At 34.4% G+C, this 21,863-nt stretch overlaps 1 protein-coding gene across 4 annotated transcripts in view; it reads left to right on the forward strand.

Annotated features, from left to right (window-relative positions):
- Zmym2 (zinc finger MYM-type containing 2) overlaps positions 1-21,863 on the forward strand; it is a 120,805-nt gene that overhangs the window by 41,349 nt on the left and 57,593 nt on the right. For all 4 annotated transcript variants that reach the window (XM_010633808.3, XM_010633809.3, XM_010633810.3 and 1 more), the window contains 3 exons: positions 737-1,022; positions 3,056-3,221; positions 3,939-4,151. In XM_010633808.3, coding sequence (XP_010632110.2) covers positions 737-1,022; positions 3,056-3,221; positions 3,939-4,151 — 665 coding nt within the window. The remainder of the gene's footprint in view (positions 1-736; positions 1,023-3,055; positions 3,222-3,938; positions 4,152-21,863) is intronic.

Consider the following 21,863-nt stretch of genomic DNA (forward strand, 5'->3'; position numbering starts at 1 on the left):
GCATAATAGGTCTTGATTCTCATTTTTTCCCCTTGTCCCTGCCCTCCCTTCACCCCCTCCTACCCTCCCCATTTGCAAACACTTTATTTCCATTTTTTCAGTTTCTCATATTTTTTTCCTCTCCCTTATTACCTTTCCCTCACCCTTCCCACTTTCCCTACACCTTTAGCCCTTTACTTCCTATTTCACATTATTAATTAATCTCATTAGGAACTTCCCCTTTTTCTTTTCTTTTCTTTTTTTTTTTGGTATTGGGGGATTGAATTCATTCTTGCCAGGCAGGTGTTGTGTTGCTGAGCTAAATCCTCTGCCCTTTCTTTTTCTTCCTTCTTTTGAGACAGTGCTGCAAAAGGCTCTCACTACATAGCTTAGGCTGACCTCCATTTCCTGCCTCAGTCTTCTGAGTTTTGGGATAATAGGTGTGCACCACTATACCAGCTTGCATTTTTTAAACTGACAAGTAAAATGGAGGTAATGAAAAATGCATTACTTTCCATATTTATTGTTTTGTTGTGACAACACTTAAAATATACTATTAGAAATTTTAAAGAATGCATACATTGTAAATAATAGCCAGGCACTCTTACCCTGAAAATGTGTGCTTCTGTGCTATATTGCTGTTTCATTCACATCTAAAACTTATTAAAAACAGAAAAATAAATGATTTGTCTGATATAGATGTCAATATGTATAAATGTCTATTTGATTACGCTCCTTCGTACATTTTGTTTTTCAGATTCTTGGATCTCCCAGTCAGCTTCATTTCCCCGTAATCAGAAACAGCCAGGGGTGGATTCTGTATCACCAGTGGCCTCACTTCCTAAACAGATTTTCCAGCCTTCTGCCCAACAGCAACCTTCTAAACCAGTTAAAGTCACTTGTGCAAACTGCAAAAAGCCTTTACAAAAGGGACAGACCGCTTACCAACGAAAAGGATCAGCTCACCTCTTTTGTTCAACTACTTGCCTTTCTTCCTTCTCTCACAAGCCTGCTCCAAAGAAACTCTGTGTTATGTGTAAAAAGTAAGATTTACCTTTCAGTAATTCCATATGATTGAATATTGGTGGTAAAAATTTCAGTAAGTCTTTTATGTGAATTACTTAGTTGGTAGTATAAAATTTTCAGTACATCTTACAGGTGAATATATTTTAAAAAATCTTTAAAACATAATTCTAATTTATAATGGCTTTGGCAATTACTCTATCAAGTCCAAGTGACTTAAAAATGGGGCTTCTTTTTTGATAGGATTTAGGATTGATTTAGATAGGCCCTTGTGATATAATTTTGTCTGTAATCTCTGACTTCTTGAATTTATTTAATCTATTAATGTTTTTTTTCATTTGGTGCTGGGCTTGAACACAGAGCTTTGCCACAGGCATGGTCATTGCTGTACCATTTAGTACATTATTATAAGAATTTAGCTCTTCTTGCCAGATAAAAATGGTATGCAGTTTATATGAGACTAATTCTGTATTAAAATAAGTCAGATCTCATACTGTCTTTAGATTGACATTTTAATTTATTAATTCTTTTGACAGTGTCACGCTATGTAGTTCAGGTTGGCCTTCAATTTACTGTGTAGCATAGGCTGCCTCGAATTCGCAGTGATCCTTATACTTCAGCCTCCTGAGTGCTGGGACAACAGGCATGTGCCACCACAACCAGCAAGATTGAGATTATTTTATTTAGCAAGTCTTAGGGCTTTTATGTGTTTGTTTTGAACATTAAGTCATTAAACATCATTTCATAACTCAGGTACCAGGTTTTTTCTAGGTTGGAATGACAGTATCCTGTATTATGCCCTTTTTACCATATGGCTTCACTATTTAAAAGTAAATGGAATATGGTATATTATAAGCAAGGTCAAGCCAGATGGACTTTTCTATACTATCTCTTGGAGCAGCCCAAATGTGTACAGCTATTTTTAGATCTTAGAACTCTAGAAAGGGTTCTTGATACTCTCAAGATCTTCAATAAATTGAAATATAGAAACAATGATTTTTCAGTTTTTGGGTTGCTTTACAGTAGTAGACTTAAATACTTATTTCTTTGGTGTGAGAAACTGAAAGTATAAATGAGGATCAAAATGTATAATAAATAATGTGAAATAGGAAGAAAAGGTCCAAAGGGGAAGTGGAAGGGAATGAGGGAGGTGTAGGGGAAAGAAAGGAAGGGAATGGGAAAAAATATGAGAAAAGGAAAAAACAGAAACAAAGTCTTTGTAAATAGGGAGGGATAGAGGGAGTTGAAGGGAGGGCAAGGGGTTGGGGGAAAAAATAACCAAGATATATCATGTGAAAGTACAAGTTCCTGGTGATCAATCGCCATATGGTATACCTAAAATGTACTAATAAAACTTAATAAAAAATACTTAAATAGAAGACCCTGAAATTTAGAATTTCTTTTAATGGGAAGATTTGAAAGTTCATTGATAATATTATTTAATAACATTTCTAATTTCGGTTGAAGAGGTGTGTAGAATAATGTGGATGGGACACTGAAGCAGAAAAGATTTCAATTTACACCCTCTTGGGTATGGTATGTTACTATAACCTAGCTGTCTGATGCTTTTTACTGACCTGAGGAGAGGAATTGAATAGCTACTATAAATTTAAACATCAATAAATTAGTCCTTGGTATTAATTGCTTGTAATTAATAACCACTTTGGTGTTTTCAGTGTCTGAAAGCTTTGTTAATGATTTGGAGACAAATTGGATAGTTGTAAGGATTTAACAGTTTAAAAGTTTTTTTATTTCTCAGTCTTTATTGGCAAGAGTTTCTATAGATTTTTTATTTTATTTATTTATTTATTTTGGTACTGGGTATCAAACCTCATGTCCTTGCGCTTGCAAGACAGGTGACAGAACCCTTGAGCCAAATTCCTGGTCCTGGCAAGAGTTTCTAGATAGTAAAAGTAGTTTCTGAGATCCAAAAATGGTGTTCGATTTCTTTGACTCCATCTATGAAAATGAAAAATGTCAGCTATTACTCTTATTTATATTTGATTTCTTTTAAAATGGAATTGTACTTTTAGTCAAATGACTTATTTTTCAGAGATATAACTACAATGAAAGGAACCATTGTTGCTCAAGTGGATTCGAGTGAGTCCTTCCAGGAATTCTGTAGTACATCTTGTTTGTCTCTCTATGAAGACAAGCAAAATCCTAGTAAAGGAGCTCTAAATAAATCAAGATGTACAATTTGTGGTAAACTAACAGAGGTTTGTATTTGTTTATACTTTTATCATTTAGCTCTAACTAGAACTATTTTAAACTTTAATAGCTATTATATGCTTTTCATCAATGTATGTTTCCTTAAAAGTGATGATGATATCAAATGAAAACTGTCGTATAAATATCCTACTTTGTGATGTAATTTTCCCATAGGCAACTGACTTAGGAAAAATTGTTAATTGCCAGTTTTTTTTTCTGAGGTTGAGAGTAGTCACAGACAGTATCACAGCACTCTGGTTGATTTTTTTTTTTTTTTAAATCTAATAATGTGTTTAAACAAATAGGCGACTAGACTATATAAAAAAGACAGATACTATTGCTAGGAAGTAGAAGTGGAGGGAAATTTTGTTCACATTGTTAGTTATAACATTAAGTAAAAAGAATTGTGTACATATATATCTCATTTGAATTATTTGTAATATTGGTTCTTCAGTGCAGTATAATTTGTCATTCCTTTGGGAATTACGTAAATATTTTTAATATGTTTATAAAGTTTAATACCACCTCTACCTAAATTTGATTATTCCTGTCATTTTTGTATATTTAGAGTTTATAATGATGTCACTTGTGGGTGTACAAAGAATTATCAAATACATTTTGTTTTTTCTTTTCTCTAAACAAGCCATGTTTCTTATGGATCACTTATTTAGCTATATGAAGACAGATCTGTTTTTTTAAAATTCTGTCTATTGTTTTTCTTTTAGATTCGCCATGAAGTTAGCTTTAAAAATATGACTCATAAGCTGTGCAGCGACCACTGCTTTAATAGATATAGAATGGCCAATGGTCTGATAATGAATTGCTGTGAACAGTGTGGAGAGTATTTGCCTAGTAAAGGTGCTGGAAATAACGTACTGGTGATTGATGGTCAGCAAAAAAGATTTTGCTGTCAAAGTTGTGTCAGTGAATACAAACAGGTAATTCATGTACTAATAAAAACTGAACATTCTTTTGAATGTGTTTGAAAGTGCTGTAATAGTTTTGCACTAACAGCATCTATTAACCAGATTTGTCTTGGAATCTCATTTAATTCCATTATTGCCCTCATTTCATGAAGATTACTTTAAATGAATAGAGAAATACACATTTATATATAAATTCTTGGAAATAAACTTAGGATTTTACATATAACAGTAAAATATTAGTATCATTCCTCTTCTGAATTTTTTTGGCGAGGGGTTACAAATATTTTCATACACAAAAATATTGTGTCATTTTTTCAAACTGTTAAAAGTTTATATTGGGAATGTTTTCTTGTTTGTATTTAAAATTTTAAGATTAATTTCAATTTTAAGTTTTTTTGTTTGTTTTTTGTTTTTAATATTAGACATTGAACCCAGGGCTTTGCACTGAGCTGTATTCCCCATCTCTTTTTTATTTATTTTGAGATACATTATTTCTAAGTCACTAGGCTGCCCATCCTGGGCTCAGACTTGCAATCCTACTCCCTCTGCCTCAGAGAGCTGGAATTATTAGGTATGCACTACCATGCCCAGAAATTCTTTGTGATTTAGTTAAGTTTTGAGTTTATGTAGATGTTCAAAAGAAAAATGTGTTTGAAAAGATATACTCAGAAGTTTAACTCCTGTTAAGTTTTGAGTTTATATAGATGTTCAAAAGAAAAATGTATGTAAAAAGATATACTCAGAAGTTTAACTCCCATTTTAATTTTTTCTTTTTGTTTACTATGAGTCATTTATAAATACTTTTCAATTCTTAACTGTTTTATGTTTTTAAATTAAGGAGATACTTAGTAATTCATTGTTAATTTCTCATTTTCTTAAAAGGTTGCTTGTTATATGTATTGTTATGCAACTTCTATTTTTCTGCTTTATAGTATATGTTGGAGATCATTCCCTATCAATTGACAGACTTTCCTCATTCTTTAATACCATATTTAAATTTATAGTAATTTAAAAAATCAGAGTGTACAAAGTTATAGATAGTTTAATCATTTTTGTAATAGTCTTCTATGGCTGCCATAACAAAATACCACAGACTAGTTGACTTAAACATAGTAATTTTGTTTTCTAATTTTGGAGCTGAAAGTCCATTATTGGCATGGCATCAAGATTGGTGTCTTGTGAAGTCTCTTCCCAGTGCACAGATGCTTTCTTGTGTCCTTGTTTGGCCTTTCTTCCTTGCTTGGAGGGAGAAGATTTTGGTGTCTCTTATAAAGATACCAGTGTTGTTGTATTTGTACTCCACCTTGATGACAATTTAAGTTGAATTACCTCCCTTATAGGCCCTGTTTCTAAGTGCAGTTACATTGGCAGTTAGGGCTTCAAGGTAAGAATGGCAGGGTGTGACACACATTTTAATCCTTAATAGTATAAGAAACACTCAACTCAGCGCATCCCCTTTATCTCCACAGAGGATCAAACCCAGGGGCATTGTACCTCTGAGGTACATCCTCAGCCCTTTTTATATTTTATTTTGAGACAGGATTTTGCTAAGTTGCCCAGGCAGGACTTGAATTTTGTGATCCTCCTGCCTCAGCCTCCATCAGTGCTGAGATTATAGACACTGAGCCTGGCTTTAATACATTTTAGATTATCTATCCTGTTAAGGTTATTTGCATTCATTATATTTGTATAGTGGAAATACGATTTTAATGGTGTGCTTCTGGGTATCTCCCAGTTCCATGACCAGTTCCATATTCATAGCCTGAATTAGCTATCGTGGGAGTGTTTTTTACAGTGATTCATTGTGCTTTTTCTTACCCTCTCGAGTTGGTAGTTTATTGAGTTTGCCATTGATGGCATTTGGCTGTTTTCAGTGTTTTGCTTTTACAAATAGTGGATGATGAATAACTTGATATTCGTTTTACTCTGTATCTGGAGAGGTATGGTTAGGTTAGAGTCTTAGAAGTAAGACTAGCTAATGATAAATGCATCTGTAAGTTTGTTAGATATTGTTAGATTACTTTCTGTTAGAGTTGTACTAGTTAGTTTGCATTCCTTTTGGTAATATATAAGTGCCTATTTTTCCATAGCCTCACCAATAGAGTATATTAACATCCTATTCTGATTGGTGAAAATAACATTTCAGTGTGGTTTTAATTCGTGTATTTTCTTTGTTAGGAATGATTATAAATAGTTTTTCATGTTTCATCATTGACTTTCCTTTTTTTGTGAATTGTTTGTATCTTTTGCCCACTTTTTTTTTTTTTAATTTTTGTGCCATATTGGTGATTGAACTTGGCCTCAGTCATGCTAGGCAACCACTTTATCACTGTGCTGCATCTCCAGCTTTTGCCTACCTTTCTGGTTGGGTCTTGATTTTAATTTTTTCTATTAAATTTAACATTTAATATGCAAAGTAATCTAATTTGTTAATGAAACTATTTACTACCACTATATTCTAGAGACTGCTAATTGCTGGGAATAATATAGTGAAATGTAAGATAGACATAGTTTCTATATTTATAGCATTTATAGTAGGGGTGGCATACTTCAAACACATGTAGATAAGAAGGTTTATATAAGATGAAACAGACCAAATTATAATTCCCAAAGCTAATAGTACCATTTAATATTGCATGTTTGATCTTCTAATACCTAGAAGATTTATTAGCAGTGCTGACTTTAAATTTAATTGATGTAGATTAAAATTACAGCTTCACTAGTTTTTATCTGTGTACTTTGAAAATTGCTTAACCTTCCCCCATCTTGCCTCCTATTTTCATCTGTAAAGTTGGGAAAATACCAAACTTATATTATACCATAGTGTTATAAAGATCAAATCTGTGCTTTTCATCTTTTGTTTAAAAACTCAGTTCAAGAAACTGAAACATTAACTTTTCCATCAGCTCCTTTATTCTCTTTCCTTGTTATCCCTTTTTATTTACCAAAGGTAAGGATTCTTGGACTTCTGACATCATAATTTGAATTGCTTATAAACTTTATATAAATGGTATTAATATGTAATGAAATCGAGCCTTGTTATTTTATGTAACTGATTGTTTCTGAAAGTTTTGCCAGTAGTGGTTCTCTATTTCCAGTCATGTAAAATTTTAAAAAATTTAAATTGAATTTATTGGTACATTCTAGGTAGACAGTACAATTACATTCATTACTGGGATCTTGTACCTTTACATGCCAGGTCTTGGTTCTCATTTTTCCCCCTTGTCCCCACCCTCCCTTCACCCCTTGTAAATTTCTTTAACAGTCAAACTTTTAAAGAGTTTTATTGCTTCTGGATATTGTTTCATATGCTTCTCTTCGGGGTTTTAAAGGAATACTTTTCACATTTTCTTATAATATTTATAAGTCCTCATTTTAATATTTAAATCTTTAATCCATATGTAATTTATTCTGGTATTATAGTTCAGTTATGAATCAGATTTTAACCATTTCCAGATGACTGTCTTGTTTTGGAAATCCTAAATTATAAATTACTTAACCCCTTCCCTAGGGATTTGAGATGCTACTTTAATTGTGCATTGAATAATATATTGTTTCTATATGACTTCTGTTCTTCTGGTGCTTTGTCACTACTGCATATTCACATACTCTTTCCACAACTTTGATGTTTAGTGTGGTTTGTTATTGTTGTTGTTTTGTGGTGTTGGTGCCTTATGCAGCCAGGCAAGCACTCTATCATGAGCTGTACCCACAGACTCCCCTCTGTGATGAACATGCTGCCTCCCCCACCCCCTGGTATTGAATCCAGGGAGCACTGAGTCACATCCCCATCTCTTTTTACAAAGTTTTTGAGACAGAATTGCTAGGTTCCTCAGACTGGCCTCAAAGTTTTAATACACTTACCTTAGCCTCCCAAGTATCTGGGATTGCACACATGTACCACTGTCTGGCTTCTATTAATAATAGAAATTCAGTGTCTTGTGTATGTGATAGAATAATAATAACAGAATATACTTCATTTCAAGTTTTTTTTTTTTTTTTGTAGTGGGGATCGAACTCGGGTCCTTGCGCTTGCGAGGCAGGCCACTGAACTGCTGAGCTAAATCCCCGGCCATTTCAAGGTTTTACTAGCAGTTATTACTTTCATTTTCCATATAAAATTTCGAAATAATGTTGTCTAGCTATAACATGCCAGCATCATTGGCAGCATCTTTATGATGACATTCTATCCTGTTAATGAACTGAGTGTGACATTCCATCTGTAAAATCAACTTTCTTTCTTTCTTTCTTTCTTTCTTTCTTTCTTTCTTTCTTTCTTTCTTTCTTTCTTTCTTTCTTTCTTTTTTTTTGGGGTACCAGGGATTGAACTCCGGACCTTACACTTGCGAGGCAGGTGGTGAAACCACTGAGCCCCAGACCTCAACTTTCTTATTTACTCAAATATTTTATGTTTTTGTTTCTGTTTTAATGAGTTCTTCCCTTATTTTGTGTATTTGTGTTTATTTTTATTGCTGTGTAAGTATCTTTTATGTAATTGAATCATTAGTCCATCCTCTTAGATTTTCTGGCTTTTTCCCATTGTCTGCAAATAGACAAAGTTTAAATAACTCCTTTCTAGTTTTCATTCCCATTGTTGCTTTTAATTGCTTCATAGTGTTCCCTGAAAATCCCAATACAGTTTAAAATAGACTAGGTACCTTTCTCTTGTTTCAGGTGGAAACAAGAAAACTAATGTTAACTCTAGCTTTAAGATTGAAGTATGTATATTTCATTACAATTAAAGTGTATATTGATTTTTATTTTATTAAAATATTTTATCAGATATGGGAGCTGAGTTTTGAAGGCATTTTTAATATCTGTGGAGAAGATTAGGTGAATTCTTTTCCTCTTTAGATCTGATAGTATGTGAATCATATTAATGATTGCCTTAGTTACTTTTCTTGTTGTTTAGACAAAATACCTGACACCTAGAGATAAAGGAGGAAAGGTTTATTTGACTTACAGTTTGTAGAGGTTTCAGCCCATAATTGACTGGCTCCAAGACAGGTGGCACTCGGCAGAGGGGCAACAGTTCATGGTGGCAGAAGACAGCAAAAGCAAACAAGCAAGGGAATTTAACAGTGTCTTTCTGCCGATTTTATCTTATCCAGACTATTAGGGTGGGTAGCACTCACACAGAATCTTACATTATAACATGAATCAGTCACATCCTGTAGATTTAGCCACCTCTGACTGACGGCATAAGGCTTGGGGGGCGCGTGTCTAATTTTAGTATATATGCTGCTGTAGGGAGCACTTGGGGGGGACATCTAGATACAACCATAACAGTGATTTCCTAATCTTTCATTTCTAGAATAAACTTTACCAGATCATCAGTTTTTAAAATTGTGCATATTTTGATTGCTAATTGATACTCATAAGTGAGACTCATCTACAGTTTCCTTCTTTGGTGCATTCTTTAAGAATGTTACATTTGCTGGGCGTGGTGGTGCATGCCTCTAATCCCAGCACTCGGGAGGCTGAGGCAGGAGGATCACTGTGAGTTGGAGACCAGCCTGGGCTACATAGTGAATTCCAGGTCAGTCTCAACTACATAGTGAGACCCTGTCTCAAAAAAAGAAGAATGTTACATTTGTTTTATAAAAATGTTTGTGAGACTCTATATCCCTATGTAAACAGTGAAAATGAAATAATTTAAATATTCATCCCAAAAAATCTGAAAAAGAAAATAAAAAACTAAGAAGAGAAAAGAAGTGAGATATAAAAGTATAGAAAGTTTGAATTAAGGAATAAAAATAATATTGAAATAATTGAAAAAGCCAGTCTTTCAAAAAATTTAAAATCAATAAAATTTAAAAGCAACAGTTTAATCCGATTATGACAAGATATTTAAAAACAGAAATACAAAAAATAAGATGTGACAAGTGGATTTAAGCATTAAAATGGGAAGTTAATGAAAATCAGTTACAGGGACTGATTTGTCCAACCCTGTATAAAAATGTTGTACCTAAGGCCCAGGTGTTGGTGGCACACACCTCTAATCTCAGCATTCTGGGAGGTTGAGAGAGATGATGGATTACTAATTTGAGTCTAGCCTAGCCAATTTAGTGAATCAGTGAATCTGTCTCAAAATTTAAAAAAATCAAACAAAAATTTCCCTAAATTGTATTTGCAGTTTTAAGCATTTAAAAAATATTATTGTCACTAATGACATTCTTAATGTTGTACAGCCATCATGTTATTTCCCAAACATTTTTATGACCCCGAACAAACTCTTACATTGACCAGTAACTTTCCATTTCCTCCTACGTCTGAATGTTGGTAACGTCTATTAAACTTTGTGTATCTAAATTTACATATCATAGTTATTTCATATAAGTGAAACTACACAATATTTATCTTCTTGTGTTTGGTGTATTTAGTATATTGTTTCCATCCATGGTATAGCCCTTCTCAGAACAACATCATGACTCTTTATAGTTGAATAATTATTATATTACACATACACACATTTTATCAATTCATTGCCCATGAGAGACTTCAGTATTTCTACCTTTTAGTTAAGAATAAAACTGCAGTGACTGTTAATGTGTATCAGTTTGATACATGTAAATATGCTGGTCTTCCATTTTGCTGCAAAAAAATAAATATATATGAGTAGAATTGCCTAGGTCAGAGGATAATTCTATGTTTAGCTTTTTTATGTTAAGCTTTTTGAGGACCTGTCAAACTACTGGCATGGTCTGTGGCATGGACTTTGCATACTTGTCAAGTATTAATTGGCCATATATATCTGGGTTTGTTCAGGACTCTCAGTTCTCTCCGTTCCATTGGTCTAAAGCTGTTCTTATGTGTGTACCATAGCGTTTTGATAATTGTGTCTGTTTGAAATCAGGAAATGTGAGTCCTCTGAATATTGAGTTTTCTGGACATACTCTTCAAGATTGTTCGGATATTTTGACCCATCCCAATTTTTTTGAATTTGAAGAGCTGGTTTCCATTTTGCTAGTAAAGGATGTTGGAATTTCCAGTGTTGTTGCATTGAATCTGTAGATTGCTTTGGGTAATATTGAGATGTTTCCAATATTAACCCTTCCTATCTTTGAACATGGGATATCCCTTTATGTAGGTCTTTAATTTATTGCAAAGACTTTTTTTTATGGGGTTTTTCTTTTCTCTTTCACCTTCCTTTCCTTTTTCTTCCTTCTCTTCTTTTTCTTTCTGTCTGTTTCTGTCTTTTACTGGAGATTGAAATAACAGCCTTCATGTAAAGTCTGTGTCTCCAGACCTTTTTAAAAAAACATTTATTTATTTTGAGACAAAGTCTTGCTAGATGGCCCAGGCTTGGCACAAACTATTGACCTTCCTGTTTTTCCCTTTCCAAAGTGCTGAGATTACAGTCATGAGCCATCTTATCTTGCCCAGCTTTTTTGTTTGGAGGCTCTAGGAGAGAATGCTGGTTCTTATATATCCATGACCAAGGAAATGGTCCTCTTCTATCAGGGATGTTCATCCTCTGCAACCCAGTATGCAGCTTCAGTAGGGACACACATGGAGCATAGAGGAAGGAAGGCCACATCCGTGTAGCCAGCCGTATCAGCCTAATCAACCCTGGTGATCAGTAGTGTGACAGATGTCATAGCTAGACTGCCCTCACATCCTCATGTTAGCTTTTTTTTTTTTTTGTACCAAGGATTGAACTCAGGATCTTGCACTTGCAAGGCAAGTGGTGGAACCACTGAACTAAATCCCTGGCCCCTCATTGAGCTTTTTGTAGTTTTCATTGTACAAGTCTTTGCTCATTTGATTATATTTATTCCTAGATATGTAGTCTTTGAGATGCTGTTATTAGTCACCTTGCTGTATTAATTTCCTTTTCAGATTGTATGTTTTAAGTGTACAGAAACACTACTAATTATGTATTGATCTTGTACTCTATAACTTTGCTGGATTTATTACCTCTATTAACTTGATTATAGATTCCTTGGGATTTTCTCTGTGCAGAGTTGTATCATTTGTGCGAGTTTGCTATTTATTTATGTTCTCTTGACTAGAATTTCAATACTATTTTGAAAAGAAATAGTGAAAGTAAGCATCCTTTCTTCTTGATCTTAGAGGAAATGTTTTCTGTCACTACTGAATATGATTCTTGCTTTGTGTTCATAATATAGTACAGTCATAATACTGAGGTAGTTTTCTTGTGTTATTTTTTAATCATATGAGGGTGCTGAATTTGATACTTTTTTGCATCACATAAGATAATCATTTTTTGTAGCCCTTTGGCTATAAGGTTAAGGTTCTTGAAAAGGAGCATAAGGTGGCTATTTAACACCCATATGATATTTTTTTAAGGAATATTTCTATTATCTTAATTTTATAAATTTTCTTGTGTTCAGAAAACTCAGTCTGACAACATGGAAATGAAATCATACAGTATTTACTCTTTTTCACAATGTTTCTTTCATTCATTACAATATTATGCAATTCATCTTTGTCATAGATGTATCAGTATTGGGTAAATTCCATTATATAAGTATATCACTGTGCGCTCAGTCCTTCTGTTGTGGGGGGCATCTGCACTGTTGCCAGTTCTTGCATACCATAAATTCAACTGCTGAAAATAATCTAGAATGTCTTTGTCAGGTCTATAGTCCTCTATCAGCTCAGCTGGTTGGGATGTATGCTTTCATTTCTCAAAAATAAACCCACAAGTGGAATTACCAGGTCATAAGATTAGTACATCATCATCATCATCATCATCACTTTGATGAGTCACTTTCAACCTCCTCCCAAAGTTGTATAAGTGGGTTTTCATGTGACATGGTACTGAATTGGGCTAATTCTACAAGAAAAGTCAAAATATTTGACAAAGCAAATCAGTGCACAAAAATATGATGGAGCATAAGATGCATAAAACTTACCCATTGATAAATTATCACATGTGTATGCAGTTTGCTGTTCATCACACAAGTGAATGAGCACAAAGATCGCTTCCTGTATTCCCCCTGTGCAGCTACTGTGATGTACAGCTAGTTAATGTAATGAAAATGAATTTTTCCGTTATAAAATTATGATCTAAGTGTATTTCACCCAACCTTACTCACAAAGGGCTTTGTCCTGTAAGGAGGTGTATTGGTTCTTTATGTTGAATGCTCCTTTACGATTGGGATAAATTTCACTTGATTGTGTTGTATAATCATTTTAATATGCTGCTGACTTGAGTAATTCTCTGTTGAAGATTTTTGCATCTGTATTCATAAGGGATACTGGTCTCATTTTCTTTCTTTTGCTATCTTTGTCTTTGAAGTGAGGGAAGTGGCATGGGTTAAGACATACTGCCTTTCCTCTGATTTTTGGAAGATTTGATGTTAATTCTGTACATGTTTGTAGAAACCCTCTTTTGACAATTTTTAATGTTTTTACTTTTTTAATCTTTTACTTGGTATATGTCTGTTGACAGTTTCTCTTATTGCATCCATTTTGGTCATATTATTGCTTTTAGGAATTAGGTTATTTAGTTTGCAATCTCTCAAAATTTTCCTGTAATCTTTTTGGAAGTAGTATTCTCCACTTCTGCCAGGTGTGATAATGTATGCCTATAATCCCAGCTCTCAGAAAGTTGAGAGTTTGAGGCCAGCCTAGGCTACCTAGTGACTTCAAGGCCAGCCTGAATTACATATTGAGACCCTGTCTCAAAAATAAAAATGGAAAACAAAACAAAACAAAAGAATGTTTCCACTTCTGTGTTTTATTCTTATATTTTATTAATTTCACTAAAGGTTCATTGATTTTTTTTTTTTTAATCTCAGATGTCACAGGGGTTTTCATTGCTTGTTGTTTCTTTGCTCTTACTTTATATTTTTTTGCTTAATCTTTATTTCCTTTTTCTTGCTGGCCTTGAGTTTCATGGTTTTTTTCTCTTTTCCCCATGGTGTGAAGTTAAGTAATAGATTTGAGATCTTTTTTTTAATGTGGGCATTTGTAGTTAGAGATTTTTCTCATTGCTATTTATGCTACATGTCATAACTTGATATTTTTCTTTTCATTCATCTTTAACAATTTTTAAATTTCCCTTGTGATTCCTTTTATTCACATTGTTGAAAAGAATGTAGTTTACAATCTATAACTTTGAGTTTTCCATCTACTAATTTTTAATTTCATTCCATTATGATTAGAAAGATAGAAGGTGATTTCATGTTTGTAAACTTACTGAGACTTTTTCTGGTGGGTTAACATATGATCTGCCTTGGATAATGTTCTCTGTGAATTTAGGGAGAATGTTTTATTTCTCCATTGTTGAGTGGAATACTCCGTGTCTGTTAGCTCTGGTTGGTTTAAGACCTGTCTTTATGTATTAAAATTCTGTCTAGGGCTGGAGATTTAGCTCTGTGGTTCCACCTCCTGCCTCACAAGCACAAGGACCTGAGTTCGATCTCTGGTATCAAAAAAAAAAAAAAATTCTTTCTAGATGGTTTGACGTGAGAAAATAGCATATTCAAGACTATCGTAGGGTTCTATTTCTACCTTTAGTATTGTCTTATTTCTTCCTTCATTTCTTTTAGTGTTTGCTTGTTTTGTGTGCGTGTGCGCGCCTGTGTGTGTGTGTGTGTGTATGTGTGTGTGTATTTTGGTACCAGGGATCGAACTCAGGTCCTTGCATTTGCCAGGCAGACGGTGGCACCACTGAGCTAAATCCCTAGCCCTGCTTGTTATATTTTGACCAGGAGAGCTTGTTTGGAGGTTCTATCCTGGGGAGTGCAGCTACTTGTATACCCTCAATCGAAGAAATGGTCCTCTACTGGGGGTGGCCATCCTCTTTGACTGAGTGAGTGTTCAGCTTCAGGAGGGATGCACATGGTGTGGTGAGGGAGTGGACATGGATCTAGCCAGCCAGATCAGCCGAATGAGTCCTGGCGATCAATGGAGTGACAAATACTGCAGCCAGATAGATTGCCCTCACATCCATTGCTTATTATGTTTTGAGATTCTGATATTTGATGCATATGCTTATAATTTTAAGACTTGGTAGATTGACCTTTTATTGATAACATCGATTCATTTTTTTGGTGTCTGGGGAGAGTGGCTCAGGCCCCAATGGATATCAAAATCCTAGGATGTTTAAGTCTCTTATATAAAATGGTGTAGTATTTGCATCAGTCTATACACATATCTGCTCATGTATATTAAATCATCTCTAGATGATTTGTAATAGTGTACATACTATGTAAATAGTTGTTAAACTATTTAGGGAATGATAAGGTAAAAAATTCGTACATGTTGAGTAGATACATACCCCCCCCCGACAACTTGATACACGTTTGGTTGACTTTATGGATGTGAAACTGTCTGGATTATTAAACCATATGGATTATTAGCATCATTGTCGTCATCATTTTGTCTTATCAGGGTTTTTTTTTATTATTGAGTTTATTGGTACAATCTAGGTATACAATACAGTTGCATTCATTATTGGGATCCTATACCTTTACATGATAGATCTTGAATCTCATTTTTTCCCCTTGTCCTTGCCCTCCCTTCACCCCCTCCTCTCCTCCCCATTTACAAACACTTTATTTCCATTTTTTCAATTTCTCATATGTTTTCCTCTCCCTTATTACCTTTCCCCCACCCTTCCCACTTTCCCTACACCTTTAGCCCTTTACTTCCTATTTCACATTAATTATCTCATTAGGATCCTGTGTACTATTACAGTTTTTCACACCAGAGAAACTATTCGCTATTTCAGTTAAAGAAATCTCTATGAACATTAAAAATAGGGAATCCTAAAATAAAAAGGAAAGTAAAAGAGAAAAGGCAGTGATGTAAGATTAAAATAATCCTTAATTCTGAAGATGAAAATGGTCCCTGAACATATTTAAATTGCTTCTTGCTCTTGTTGTCAGGTTTTGATTAAATATTCTTTTTTGCTGATATTATTACCGCAACTCCAGTTCCCTTTGAGTTATTATTTGTTTGGAATATTCATCCTTTCACTTTTGAAATTCATTTCTTCCTTGACTTCTTTCTTTTGAATTTTAATTGCTTATAATGAATTGTTTTCATTCCCTTCTCATTGTTTTACATGTATAATTTTAAGGTATTTTATTTCTGGTTATCATGTGGATCGTATTTAACATCCTCCACTTAGGACAATCTAGTGTGAATTGATAATAATTTAGTGTTTAAAAATCTTTGTTCCTCTGTACCAGTGACAGCGAGCCTTTTAGAGCTTTCAATGATACAAATAGCTTGCTGTGGCAGGTGTGCCATAGGTTCACTGCCACGGCTTTATACCGTTTTCCTCCTTTTTGTTGTTTGAAATTACCTTGTGGACATACACACCTGTAAATAGTCCTAGCACTCTGGGACCCTGGGACAGGAGAATCACAAGTTCCAGCCCATCGTGGCCAAGTTAGTGATCTACTGAGACCCTTTCTCAATAAAAAGGGGTGGGGATGCAGCTCATGATCGAAGCCTTGGATACTTAAAATGATTTAAACACTATGTTTTTAATATAATGTTATGTTTTTTGTATATTAAAATTATACAGAGTATATTTTAAAATGGAGTTATAAATAAAAAATACAATAGTGCTACATTTTATTTATATCCTAATGTTTACTAACCGTTGGCCTAAGTGTCTGTTACTAAAAAGCTTTTACTACCCTAGCATTTCTTGTGGAATGGATCTTATCTAAGAGACTCCCCACCACCATCCTTTATATCTCTACTAAGGAATGAATGCAGGACCTTTTCACTGAGTAGCATCCTCAGCCACTTTAAAATTTTGAGGCAGGGTCTCATTATTTGCTAAATTGCCTGGTTTGGGCTTTAACTTCATGATCCTCCTGCCTTAGCTTCCAGTAGTGCTGAAATTATAGGCATGTGCCTCCATACCTGGCTCATACATCTCCATTTGGGTACATATTATTTCTTCAGTTTTGGTGGATATAGTATTTCTTTTTTTTTTTCTTTTTCTTGCTCTTTTTTTGGTTTTTTGAGACAGGGTCTCACTGTGTAGTTGAGACTGACCAGAAACTCACTATGTAGCCCAGGCCGCTGTGATCCTTCTGCCTCAGCCTCCCGAGTGCTGGGGTTACAGGCGTGCGCCACCATGCCCTGCTGCTTGGATATAGTATTTCTATTTGAAAGAATCCCCCCTCCACACAGCATTGGCTTCTGATCTCATGTTTTTTTGGAGGGGGCGAGTTGAAGGTTGATTATATTGAGAATTCATTGTGTTGAGTCCTGTTCTCTTAAGATTTTCTCTCTTTGAAGTTTGCTTATCATATGTGCTATGGTATGTCTTTTAGTTTATTATACTTAAAATTTCTTATGCTTTTTAGATTTGTATCTGTTAAGACCCCTCTCCCCAATAATCTTTCTGCCTGGTTCTCTTCTCATTTTAGATTTCTCAGTGTGAATGCCTGTGTACCTAATCTTGCCCCATAGACCCCTTAGGTGTTACTGACTTCTTCATTGTATTTCTGACTGTGATTTCAATTTTGGTCTTATTGCTCTAGTTCAGTGATGCTGAACCTTTTGTTGTTTTCAGTGATATAAACAGCCTGCTTCAGTATGCCTGCCATAGATTCATCACCACTGCTCTACTTACTAATTAATGATTTGACTTTGCTCTAAACAGAGATTGGTGGTGGTGTAAAGTATCTTACTACTGCCTGGTGGAGTAGGAGGTCAGGTTCCATACTTGGTCTTTTTTTATGTTATCATGGTTAGGGCGTAGGGGTGAGACATCTTAATGAGTACAACAAGACCAGGGTGAAAATCTAGGCTCTCAACTTGGCTAGTGGCTGTGAGTGGGGCTAGTCTGATATTTGACTGGTATAGAAGGTCTATTGTCTGAGTTTTCTATTTCTCTAAGTTGCCATTCCAAATTCCAATTGTACTTTTCCTGTAGATTTCCCTTTTCTTCTGCTTTCAACATATTTTTCTTTGTCTTTGGTTTTCAGCAATTTGTGACGTATCTTGGTATTTGGATTTATCGTTACTAAGATTTTGCTCAGCTTTGTAGCTTTATATCTATTGCCTATTATTTTGTTAATTTTTATTCTTTTGCTTATTTTATGAAAAAGTAAAAATTTCATAATATAACAATAGTTAATACACTGTGTAGCATCTTCAGTTATTCAGAATATAAGATATATACCAAAGAGAGTCTTACCAAAAAGAAACATAATAAAACTTCTTTTTTCAATGAACTGAGATAAACTAGTAGTATAAATTAAACAAATGAGCATACACATTAAAATTTTTTGAAAACAATATGTAATTTGGAATATTTGAACTTCTCCCTACTTATTTATCTCTTCTATTTTGTTGTGTGTGTGTAAAATTTTGTTTCTCATATAAGAGACTTTATGATACTTAAGCTTGTATGTCTGACTTACTTCACTTGACATGTTCTCAAGTTGCATCTATTTACCCATGAGTGTCTTTGTGTATATGTATATACGTATATATATGTGTGTATACATATATATATACAGTTTTCAAGGTTTAATTGTTATAAATTGTGCTGCTATAACCATGAGTATGCATGTATCCCTGTATTACAATGATTTTTAACTCTTTTGGGAAGATACCCAGAAGGAAGATAATGGGGTCAAATGGAATTTTTATTTTCAGTTTTTTGAGGAATGTCTATGTATATACGTATATATATGTGTGTATACATATATATATACAGTTTTCAAGGTTTAATTGTTATAAATTGTGCTGCTATAACCATGAGTATGCATGTATCCCTGTATTACAATGATTTTTAACTCTTTTGGGAAGATACCCAGAAGGAAGATAATGGGGTCAAATGGAATTTTTATTTTCAGTTTTTTGAGGAATGTCCACACTGATTTCCAGAGTGGTTATACTAGTCTACATTCTATCAATGTAGGAGAATTCCTTTTTCTCCACATCCTTGCCAGAATTTATTTTTAGATTTTTTTTTTTTTATTTGGTACCGGGGATCGAACTCAGGTCCTTGTGCTTGCGAGGCAGGCACCGGAACCACTGAGCTAAATCCCTGGCCCCTATTATTAGATTTTTTGATGATAGCCATTCTTTCTGGGATAAGATAGCATCTCATTATAATTTTAATGTGCATTTCTCTGATGGCCAGTAACGGTGAGCATTTTTTCATGTATTTATTGGGTATACATTCCGAGAAGTGTCTGTTCATTTCAGTTGACTATTTTTGATTGGATTTTTTATTTTGGGGAGGCCCAGTTTTTAAAAATTCTTTATACATTCTTATTAGTCCTCTATGTCCAAGGAATAGCTGGAAAAATATTTTTCCCAGTCTTTGGATTGTCTCATCACTCTATTGGTTGTTTCCTTTGCTGCACAAAAGATTTTTAATTTGATATAATCTCACTTGCTGATTGTCAGTATTTTTTTGCTGTCAGAGTTCTTTTTTTGGGGGGTACTGGGGATTGAACTTTGGGCCATGTGCTTGTGAGGCAGGTGGTGGAACCACTGAGCTAAATCCCCAGCCCATTAGAGTTCTTTATAGAAAGTCTTTGACTATGCCTGTAGTCAAGAGTTGTTTCTATTTTATTTTCTAGAAGATTGTTTCTGATTTAACACTTAGATCTTTGATCTCTTGTTGCTTAAGTTTAGTACATGTTGAGGTATATAGGTCTAGAGACTCAATCTTCTGCATGTGGATGTACAATTTTCCCAGCACTGTTTATTAAAAAGGCTTTCCTCAAGTGTATGTTTTTGGCCCCTTTGTCAGAGGTCAAATTTACACACACACACACACACACACACACACACACACACACACACACACACGATGATATACACACGTGATATATGCATGCTTAGGAATATTTTTTCTAATTGTGTTGTGCTCTTCATCTATATGACTGTTTTTATACCAGTACCATGCTGTTTTAATCACTGTAGCTTTATAGTATAATTTTTAACAAATCTTACTATTATTTTATTTACTTATTTTTGTTTTTTGTTTTTTGAGACAGGGTCTCACTATGTAGTTGACACTGACCTGGAACTCACTATGTAGCCCAGGCTGGTCTTGAACTCACAGTGATCCTCCTGCCTCAGCCTCCTGAGTGCTGGGATTACAGGCATGCACCACCACACCCGGCCTGTAGTATAATTTAAAGTCTGGGATTATGATGCCACCTGTTTTGTTTTTGTAACCCAGGATTGCTTTTACTATTTTGGTTCTCTTCTTGTTCCACATAGGTTTTAGGATTATTTTCTCTAGCTCTTTGAGAAATGCTGTTGGCATTTTGATTGGGATTGCATTGAACCTGTGTATCAGTTTTGGAAGTATTGGGTTTTTTTTTTTGTTTTTTGTTTGTTTTGTTTTTGGTACTGGGGATTGAACTCGGGCCCTTGCACTTGTGAGGCAGGTGGTGATAGTCATTTTATTTATTTTTTGTTTTTTGAGACAGGGTCTCACTATGTAGTTGAGATGGACCTGGAAGTCATTATGTAGCTCAGGCTGGTGTTGAACTCATAGTGATCCTCCTCCCTCAGCCTCCCAAGTGATGGGATTACAAGGTGTGTACCACCATGCCTAGAGATACAGTCATTTTGATTATGTCGGTTTTGCCTGTCCAGAAAGAAGATACATTTCCTTTTTTTTTTTTTTTTTTTGTACCGGCGATCAAATTTGGGTCCTTGTGCTTACAGGCAGGTGGTGGAACCATTGAGCTAAATCCCCGGCCCTGTGTTTCCCTTTATGATGTCCTTGATTTCATTTTTTAAGAGTGATATAATTTTCATTGTAGAAGTCTTTCACTTCCTTAGGTTAATGCCTAAGTAATTTTTTTATGCTATTGTGAATAATATTGTTTTCTTAATTTCCTTTTCAGTGAGTTCATTATTAGTGTGTCAAAATGCTATTGATTTTTGTGTTTGTTTTGTGTTCTGCTGTAGTGCAGAATTTTGGTTATCAGTTCTAGGAGTCTTTTGGCAGAGTATTTTAGATATTCTAAGTAAAGGATCATGTTTCTTTCTGTTGCCTGATTGCTGTGACTCATGTTTTGAGGACTGTTGAATAGAAATGGTGATAATAGACATCTTTGTCTTGTTCCTGATTTTAAAGGGAATGCTTTCTACTTTTCTATATTTAATATGGTGGCAACTCTTCCTAATTGTAAGTGGCTTTTATCAAGTTGGCAACCAACCTGTTGCTGATGCATGTACCACCAGTGGTTCAAGCCAGTTGGAACATGTTACCCACTATGTAATGCTTTTCTTTGCCTCTTTTGATCAGCTTTGACTTGAAATCCACTTTGAAAATAGAATAGCTTATTCCTGCTTGTTTTGATTTCCCATTACATGGAATACTGTTCTGTCCTTTGATGTTTATTTTTGAATTTATTTTTATGTTAAATGTATTTATTTTGTGCAGCATACCATTGATTTTTGTTAGTTAATCCATTGTGCTATCTGTGTCTTTGGTGAGTTGAGTCCATTTACATTAATAGTTATAATTGATATGTTGACTTATTTCTGTCATTATATTAATTTACTGTTGCTTTTTTGCTTTCTTTCCCTTAATTGGTAGCCTTGATTCTCTTTTTTTTTTTTTTTTGGAGACAGGATCTTGCTCTGTAATTGAGTCTGGCTTGAGCTCACTATGTCTCCCATGTTGGCCTTAAACTTGAAGCAGTCCTCTTGCCTCAACCTCCCAAGTGCCAGAATTACAGATGTGCCACACCTGGCTCTAATTATTCATTTTTTTTTTTTTTTTTTTTTTTTTTTTTT

Source organism: Fukomys damarensis, unplaced genomic scaffold (assembly GCF_012274545.1).
Source record: "Fukomys damarensis isolate Sample0158 unplaced genomic scaffold, DMR_v1.0_HiC HiC_scaffold_38, whole genome shotgun sequence".
In the NCBI taxonomy this organism is placed as follows: Eukaryota; Metazoa; Chordata; class Mammalia; order Rodentia; family Bathyergidae; genus Fukomys; species Fukomys damarensis.